This window comes from Chelon labrosus, assembly GCF_963514085.1.
Source record: "Chelon labrosus genome assembly, chromosome: 12".
Taxonomy (NCBI): Eukaryota; Metazoa; Chordata; class Actinopteri; order Mugiliformes; family Mugilidae; genus Chelon; species Chelon labrosus.
The window spans coordinates 4,643,701-4,652,975 of record NC_140345.1 but is presented as its reverse complement, the minus strand read 5'-3'; the positions used below and the strand labels follow the sequence as shown (position 1 = coordinate 4,652,975).

The following is a 9,275-nucleotide window of genomic DNA, read 5'->3' as shown; positions in this document are numbered from 1 at the left end:
GAATAGTTTTAGTGTTCTTTTGTAATAGTTTTCTTTGTGTGGACTCCAACTGACTGTTGTACCTTGTATTTCAGAAGCTGAGAGCCTAAAGTGGTGGTGACTAGGCCTCTGTGGTGGCATCTCCTTCACTGTGTACCCCCTTGTTTGCATGTTTAAGTGTGAGTTTGATTTGTGTGTTTGGGGTGACCCTTCCCCGAGATACCTCTCCTTGATAGCCCTCCTCTCCACCGGTGCATCAATAAAAAACGATTTTACGGATGGAACCTCGTCTCCAGCTCCTTTGCATAATGAAGCTGAGTGCCTTATAAAATTTTATTAAATTCATAATCCCTGATGCAACCTTTCTTTTCTCGCAGTGTGACTTTAAGACTGAACTTATTCTGTTTTAGGCCATTTAAGATAATGAAATTATTAGCTGAATGCCAGAATAATGAGATGTTTTTTAAATTACTTTCTTCAAAGTCAGAATTTTTTTTTCCTCAGTATTTTGTAGCATTGCCTTTAAACTATGACTTGGGTCAAACGTCTTGTGTATCTTTCCACAAGGCTCACAATAGTTTGCTTGAATTTTGGCCCATTCCTCCTGATAGAACTGGTATAACTGAATCAGGTTTATAGGCTGCCTGGCTTGCACACTAATTTTCAGCTCTGCCCACAAATTTTCTATAGACCGAAGTCAGGGCTTTGGCCACACCAAAAAACTGACTTTGTTGTCCTTAGGCCACTTTGTAACTAAATTGGCGGTATGCTTAGGGTCATTGTCCATTTGGAAGACCAATTTAACATCCCAGCTGATGTCTCCAGATGTTGCTTCAGTATTTCTACATAGTGTTCTTTTCTCATAATGCCATCTACTTTGTGAAGTGCACTAGTCCCTCCTGCAGCAAAACATCCCCACAACAGGATGTTGCCACCCCTGTACTTTACAGTTGTGATGGTGTTCTCAGGCTTGCAAGCGTCCCCCTTTTTCCTCCAAAGATAACACTGGTCATTAAGGCCAAACAGTTCTATTTTAGTTTCATCAAACCACAGAATGTGTCTCCAAAAATTAACGTTTTTGTCCCTGTGTGCATTTGCAACCTGTAATCCGGCTTTTATATGTTGCTTTTGGAGTAATGGCATATGCTTACGTATATCTGTTTGAACAGATGAACGTGGCACCTTCCAGCATCTGGAAGTTGTACCCAAGGATGAACCAGACTAGTGGAGGTCCACACTTCTCTTCCTGATATCTCGGCTTATTTCTTTTGATTATTCCATGGTGTCACAGAAGAAAGCAGTGTGTTTGAGGTGTGCCTTAAAGTACATCCACAGGTGTGCCTCCAATTAACTCAAATGTTGTCAATTAACCTTATAATAATAATAAACAGCAGCATCATCTGGGCTTTCCTAAATTGTTTAAGGTCATAGTACTCTTAGTGAATGTAAACTTCTGATTTTGAAGAAAGTAATAAAAAATCTCTCTTATTATTTTGGTATTTAGCAAATAGAAATTATTTTGGTTATCCTTACAGACCTAAAACAGATTTATTCTGATTTAAGACTAAATCCAGACAGTCAGGAAAAAATGTGTCATTTTATACAGTGTAAGAAAACTTCTAGTTTCAACTGTATTTAGCAATAATGATCACTGCTGCTGTTTCCAGATAAATGGTAGTTGTCAAATCCAGAGAAGTTCCCCTGAAATAACATTGAAAATGTTTCAAAGTATTTTGGCTTTGCTTTGCTTCGTCTCAGCTTACTAGAATGAGACACATGTCTTCATGATCCTGTCCTCCATGTCTTGCTCTGCTGGGATCAGCGGCAAAGCATCTTTTGCCCACTTCTCTGCCTGCTGATTTGCTACTAGTATCATATTCAATGTTTCAGGTGAGTCATGGATATAATAAATGCCATATAAAATGAGTTTTCTTACGCAACATTCACCATGTATGACGAGTTGTTTTGTGAATTTGCATATGTTCAAACAAAGCTCAGCACGGCTGCCATAAATGTAGTTGCACTAGGTAACCTTCAACTAAAATGACCTTTACTTCTATGAACATGAATTTTACTATGTGCCACTCTCTGCTCGCCTGGATTTGGTGGCTCTGCTCATGACCTTCTTTGCAGGTTTCTTAAATGACCGTATCTTACTGGTGGCAAACAGAATCTGTTAGACTTTTTACAATTCTGTCTCAAATCGCAACATGAAATACACGTCTGTCATGTGAACATTTTTCTGAAAATTTATTTACAATATAGTCATTTACAGTAATTCTTGAAGTTACTGCTGTTCTGTGTTAACACAGTCTTTAAGAATAACACACCATTAAGAATTTCACACATTTCCTGTACAGTGGTTTGTTGTGGTGACATTACATTACACTTGATCTGTCTGTGTAGTGTAGAAATTGTCTTCGTGGTAATTCTACACTGTTTACAGCTGAGGTGTGTTATTTTGCAGTTATATTCTACATGTGTGCTGACAGAATACATGAGTGTGGAAGAGAGGCTGGCCCTGTTTAAAGTAAACAGGAAGTAATGCTTTGACGTTGCACAAGATATCAATGCACATTTAAATGGAAAGCAATAACATTTGGAAATATGCAAATTTACCTAACATGTCTTGTGGTTTTGTTATATAATGTTTTAAGGGTGTCAGACACACCACTGAAGATGTATTTTACTCTTCGCTAGATCTCGTGCCCTGCATTTCCATTTCCACAGCACTAGACCCATGTTTCCTGAAAATGAACTTTTGGCCTGTGCAGTGGAAGGTGGAGGAAGAAAAGAAGAAGATGATGGGATCAAGACAGGTGTTGAAAGTGCTAAGCAGCAAGGCATAGTACCTCCACTCTGGGCTTTCACCCTGGAAGTAACCAATTACATGAGAGATATTGTATGGTATAACACAAATAAGGAACACAGCAAGAGTCCCCAGGGCCATGCCAATGGCCTTCTGCTTCTGCATCCCTGATATCCTTGGACGGGTGTACAGAATATAGATGCAGTTCAAGTAGCAAAAAACACAAATTAGAAGGGGAACAAGGCAAAGCACAAAGAAAAACTCCAACCGAGACGGGAGGAGGAACTCCAACTGCTCTCTTGTGAAGTTTTCATAGCACACAGTGGCGTTTTTGTTGGACAGGGCTGGGTGGTGTAGGCTGATGAAAGTAATGCTGCAGTGTGCTGCTGAGATTAGCCAAATAACAACACAGATACTAATGGTGTACACAGGTTTTTGCAGCCGCTGATAGGTGATAGGGAATGCTACTGCTATGTAGCGCACCACACTGACTGCCATCAGCAGCAACGAGCTGGTGTAGATTGTGGAGAAAAAAAAGAAGGCGGTGATGGAGCACATGAAGTTGGGCAGAGTCCATTTCATGTCAGACGCTGCCTCGTGCATCTTGAGAGGAAGGACGATCAAGAAGAGCAGGTCGGAGACAGTCAGGTTGAGCAGCAGGATGTCTGTTGGACGTGGCTTGGAGTGGATCTTCATACTGAAGGCATAGAGAGCCAGGAGATTGGCCGGGAAACCAATCACGAAGGAAACAATGTAAACTGAGAGAATGGCCTCGCTCTTCACCATTGACCCCATTATGGAACTAAACCAGAGAACATGATAAACATCAATGAGAATGTATGTGTAATGTGTAGTGACCAGAGTTTTTAAAGTAATATAAAATATGTTGATTTTAAGTCAAATCAGAGTCCCGAGGTTTTGATCAACACTCTTATTAAAGATACTGTAAATACATCAGTTCTGTTTGCCATCCTTGTTATTTTTTACATAAGGAGGGAAGAAGGAGATGGGGAAAAAGCCTCTCCATGACTCTGACTAGTACCAAATCAAATGAGCCACAATCGGTTCTCAAGCTCTCATTTCAAACACCAGATAGGAAATTTCAACACCAAACAGTACTTGCAAAGCTTAGCTTGTTAAGGTAAAACATATTTACTTACCTGGTAGCAGATTATTTTAGAAATGTTGAGGTTTAAGAAACAAAAAAGCTTTCTTCTGAGACAACTAGTTTGTAACTTGGCGGAATCACTTCTGTCTTTTGTCTGTGGCGATGCACTGGTATAAAGGGAAGTTATGATTACAGGGTATTGGCGATTTAAATCCAGTGACGCTGATAGGTCTCAGAACAGCCGCCTGAAAGCATGAATTTTTTTCCTTCCTTTGCATCTTCAGGTTACTACTGTTTCCTCAACTAATTTCCTATTTTTAATAACTTTTATAGAAAATTACTAACTTTATTTAGTATTTTTCTACGAACTACTCCCTCTTTACAATAATAACTACCTCCATCTCTGTCTATTCAGGTCAGTTGCTGTGTGCTTTTGATTGGTTTGTCGCCAGAGTCACCGTGAAAACAGGAAGTTGTGTGCTGAGCTCGTCCCTGACTCTGAGGGCATGCATCCCTTGTTCCAGGTTGCCTGACCTCCATGAGTGTTGCAGGTATTCTGTGCGAGTCCAGTCCTGTGGAACTTCGTTGTTCACAGACCACTTCTGATGATTATACTACTTCCTGCGTGTTTCCCCTCTCCTGATTCCAAATACTGCCTATCTGAGCCTATCTGCCTACCTTTTTTTCCCTTGGGTGTGCTTCACTTTAGGAGCGTTAATATTTAGAGACGTTTTGTGCATAGTTTTCTGTTTTGCTGCCACAAGTCAACTTTCTTATTGTGCGCAGCTAACCATGTTTGCTGTGCTGCTTGGCCTCCAGATGACAATCAGTGTGGTTGTAGATTTGCATTTAGTTCCTTTATATTTTGCATTTCTGCATTATTTTGCGTACTTTTGCTGACTTGTTTTGTAAGGTGACTTAGAATTCTGTTTGTTTATTTTGACATGAATACTTTGAAAGTGTTCTTTTGTAGTTCTTTCTTTTTTTCCACTGCTGTTGTATCTTGTATTTCAGAAGCTGAGAGCCTAAAGTGGTGGTGGCTGGTCCTCTCTGATGGCAGCATCTCCTTCACTAAGTACCCACTGTTTGCCTGATCACGTGTGTGTGTGTTGGCTCTGTGTGTTTGGGGTGACCCTTCCCCCGAGATACCTCCTCTCCATCGGTAAGCCTCAGCTCGGAAGCAACTCTTAATGGACGAGTGTGTGACAGTTGGCTCTTTTTAATATTTTATGTATCAATAATAACTGCTTTTACAGATGCAATGTCATCTCCTGCCTGTTTGCATAACGAACCTGAGTGCCTTATAAGAATTTGTTTAATTAGGGTGAAATTCCTAGGATGTTGTTGCCGGATTGTTCAATTTCAGCTGGGGCAGAAAACCTTAGCTCCACCACCTGTGGCACGCGATCGTTCCTTTAGTAAAGGCCCCATAGTTTTATTAGACTCGGTCAGGAGCCGGGCCATTTCGCTAGGGAGTGTAATAGTGTACGTGTTCCACCTAACTCCCAGGCACCTTTCTCACTATAGTAGGTAAGTAGTTTTGTGTTTTGGAGGCCGCTGACGGTTCCACTCTGTCTTGTCAGGGATTTGTAAGGGTCTCTCACTTTGATTACTGAAGGTCGCTCTGTTGCAAGCCAGACGCTTCACTCCTTTGCTCTCCGCTTTTATTGTTTTCATCTATCTTTTCCCACTGCAATCGATTCCTTCTGCTTATAAACTTATTGAAAGTGGATCCTGGACACCCATATATCACTTGGAGTTTTATTTTTGAAAGTTCCTGAAGGCTACCGCTGTTATTTTAAACTGTTTTACTTCGTGAGCGTGGCCTACAAGGACACCTATACCAGCTGCAGTGATTGGGATCGAGGAGCTAAGCTAAGCTAAGCTAAGCTAATTGGCAGTAAGATGCCTCCCTTTTCCGAAGATGACCTCTGCAAACTTCTCCAGAAAATAGCAGTGCTGGAGATAAAAATTCAACGTTTGGAAATAAATGCAGAGGTGAATGGACTTTGTGGAAATGACAGCACTTTGTCGCTGACTCAAAACAATGGACAGGGGAATGCTAACACACCGCTAATTAGCTCTGATACAGCTCCTACAAAACAAAAAGGCTGTGTGCTGGGTAGTAGTTCTTCCAGTATCAGTCCTCCCTGGAATGCTCTCGGGGCGAGGCCTAAGAATAAATCACCTGCTATGGGGAGACGTCTAACGGGTAGAATCCAGCGCCCAGAGATCAGTGATGCAACAGGCTGGCCTGCGTTATCATCATCCTCAACGCCAGTGCAGAATAAGACACAGCCGTGGATAAAAGCTAAAGGGAACAGGAGCAACGAACCTCCCAAACCCTCAAGTGTGCAGCTGCAAAATCGCTTTGCTCCACTACTGCAGGACCCTGGATTTCCAACTGAAGACCTGGATAACTTCACTGACTCGCAGAGAAGGGTACGGCCTGACCGAAAGTCTGAAGTCCGAAAGCTACAAGGAAACCTACTGACTGGGCCTCAGACTCTTGTTGTTGGTGATTCTGCAATTAAAGACATGGGAAGCATGTTTGGCAGAAACACTAAAGTGTTGTGTTTTCCTGATGATACCGTCTCCAATATGACCGACAGAATCCTCAGTATTGTAGCAGAGATTCCAACTCTGAAATATCTCGTGCTGCACACTGGAGCAAATGATATTGTGAAGCGACAATCTGAAGTGCTTAAGCGAGATTTAGGTAATCTGCTAAACACAGTGAGCTCTCTGAATGTTGAAGTTTTCTTCAGTGGGCCTTTACCACCAGTCAGAGGAGGATGTGAAAGATTCAGCAGATTGTTTGCACTAAACAGATGGCTCTCAACTGCATGTGATGTCCACTCAGTTCATTTTATTGACAATTTTAACTTTTTCTGGGACCGGAGACACTTTTTCAAAGGAGATGGAATGTCTCTGAACAAGGCAGGAGTTAAACTTTTCTGTGGCAACCTATCTTCCTGCCTGCGTCATACTGCTCCCATTCCCAAGGACAAGAGATATGAGGAATCCAAACAAAAGGAGCAAACACCAAAACAAGGAGAAGTGACTCTCCCCCCACCTGTAAGCTCTGACCATGAGGGATGTCAGAGCAAAAAAGAGGATGCCTCATGTCCTCCACCAGGGGCCACTGGTTGTGAGGATTTGTCTCCTACCATCAAAACTCTGCCCTGCACACCATCTCCAACTGTCCAAACTCCATCCATCTCAGAGGGTATCCCATCACCCTCCTCTCCTATGCTGGAGTTTACTGACCAAATGAACAGACTTGTCAGTGTCGGCATTAAATTTACCCCTCGCCCATCTGAGATCCTGTCCCCTCAAATTCCACCTCGGCCCTCACAACCACCCACTCGCCGACGGGCACCACTACCACCCCCTCCAAAGCTGACGCTATTCCAATCCCCCAATACGAGCCCAACTGGCCCATCTGAGATCCTGTCCCCCCAAATTCCACCTCGGCCCTCACAACCACCCACTCCCCGCCGACGGGCATCACCACCACCCCCTCCAAAGCTGACGCTACTCCAATCCCCCAATACGAGCCCAACACAGCTTGTTACCTGTGTTGGGAATTGATGTGCTCTGGGTCCAGGTTTTAAGGCAAATGTAGTGCCTGACTTTTCCAAGGAAAATCCAGGGCCCATTGTGTCGGAAGCTGCATTGATTCATGTATCTATAGGTCAGAGGAGAAGATTGGTTCATCTTTCTAGAAAAATGTCATCATCAAATTTAATTCGCATTCCATGTCAGCCACAGTCTGTTTCCAAACATGGGAATGATCAACTTTTTAGCGCATTTAACTTAGCTCTTTTAAATGTTAGGTCTCTGGCAGGCAAATCATTCTTAATCAATGATTTTATAATCAAGCACAAGCTTGATATTATGTTCTTAACTGAAAGTTGGCTAACACAAGACAACAGTTCAACAGTTCTTAATGAGTCAGCCCCTCCAAACTTCAGCTTCATGAGTGAAGTAAGAAGGCATAAGAAAGGAGGTGGAGTCGCCGTGTTGTTTAATGACAGCATTCAGGGCAAGAAAGCTTCTTATGGGCAATTTGACTCGTTTGAATATGTTGCTATTCAATTAAAATCTCCCTGTCGATCTCTCTTTGTAACCATCTACAAACAACCAAAATACAATGCAAAGTTTCCAGACGAGTTTGTCAAACTACTGTCTATTGTTTGCATTGATTTTGACTGCGTTGTCTTAGTGGGTGACTTCAACATTCATGTCGATAATCTCAAAGATAGATGTGCTATTGAACTTTTGGGCATTCTGGATAATTTTGGGCTTTCTCAGCATGTAACATGTCCAACACACAATAAAGGGCATATATTAGATTTGGTCATTTCCAAAGGGCTTAATATCTCTGAGGTTGTGGTGACGGACGTTGCTCTTTCTGATCATTACTGTGTGTCATTTAAAATCACTACGCCTGCTATCAATAACAAAAATGTCACAGAGGTAATCAAAAAACGTTATATTAATGATAACACCTGTGCAGTCTTCGCTCAGTCTTTTACACCATCACCAACACTGCCCTCAGCTTCGATTGATGATCTTGTCAATAGTTTCAGTTCCAAAGTTACAACTATTATTGACTCCATTGCCCCTATTAGGACCAAAATTTTGACAGGAAGGAAAAAGGCCTCTTGGAGGAACACAGCACTGGTCAAAGACCAGAAAAGAGTCTGCAGACAGGCAGAACGCAGGTGGCGAAAAACCAAACTCCAGGTTCATTTTGAGATTTACAAAAACAGTCTCCACACCTATAATTATGAGCTGAAGAAGGCAAGACAAGCATTCTTTTCCGAGATTATTAACAGAAACTGTAACAATTCCCGCACTTTGTTTTCTGTTGTGGATGGGCTGACAAATCCCAAAACATCAGTCCCTCCGGAACTGCTATCCAGCAAGTCATGTAATGACTTCGCAGCCTTTTTCACAGATAAAATTTCAAGGATAAGACAAACAGTTTGCAGCTCCAGCTCAGGCAAAATTGTAACTCCTCTTGTGCCTTCTTTTTCTCCAGTTAATCTGGCACATTTTGACCTTCTAGATCACAGAGCTCTGACGGAAGCTGTATCGCAGCTAAAATCCACAACATGCTGCCTTGATATTCTGCCAACAAACTTTTTTAAAAATGTTTTTAATAGTATAGCTTCAGATGTATTGCAGATAATAAATAACTCTATTCAGTCCGGTCAGTTTCCTCAAGCACTGAAAACTGCAGTAATAAAACCTCTCCTAAAAAAGCTTAATCTGGATGCTTCAGTAATAAGTAACTACAGGCCAATATCAAATCTTCCCTTTCTAGGAAAAATCATTGAAAAGATTGTTTTTCAGCAAACTCATGCTTTC

At 41.9% G+C, this 9,275-nt stretch overlaps 1 protein-coding gene across 1 annotated transcript; it reads right to left on the bottom strand.

Annotated features, from left to right (window-relative positions):
* Positions 1 to 1,836: 1,836 nt before the first annotated feature.
* On the bottom strand, positions 1,837 to 3,606 carry LOC311497662 (free fatty acid receptor 2-like). The gene has a single exon (XM_084558008.1). It carries the CDS (start codon positions 3,581 to 3,583, stop codon positions 2,666 to 2,668), a length of 918 nt encoding a protein of 305 aa, XP_084414134.1. The 5' UTR covers positions 3,584 to 3,606; the 3' UTR covers positions 1,837 to 2,665.
* Between the last annotated feature and the right edge of the window lie 5,669 nt (positions 3,607 to 9,275).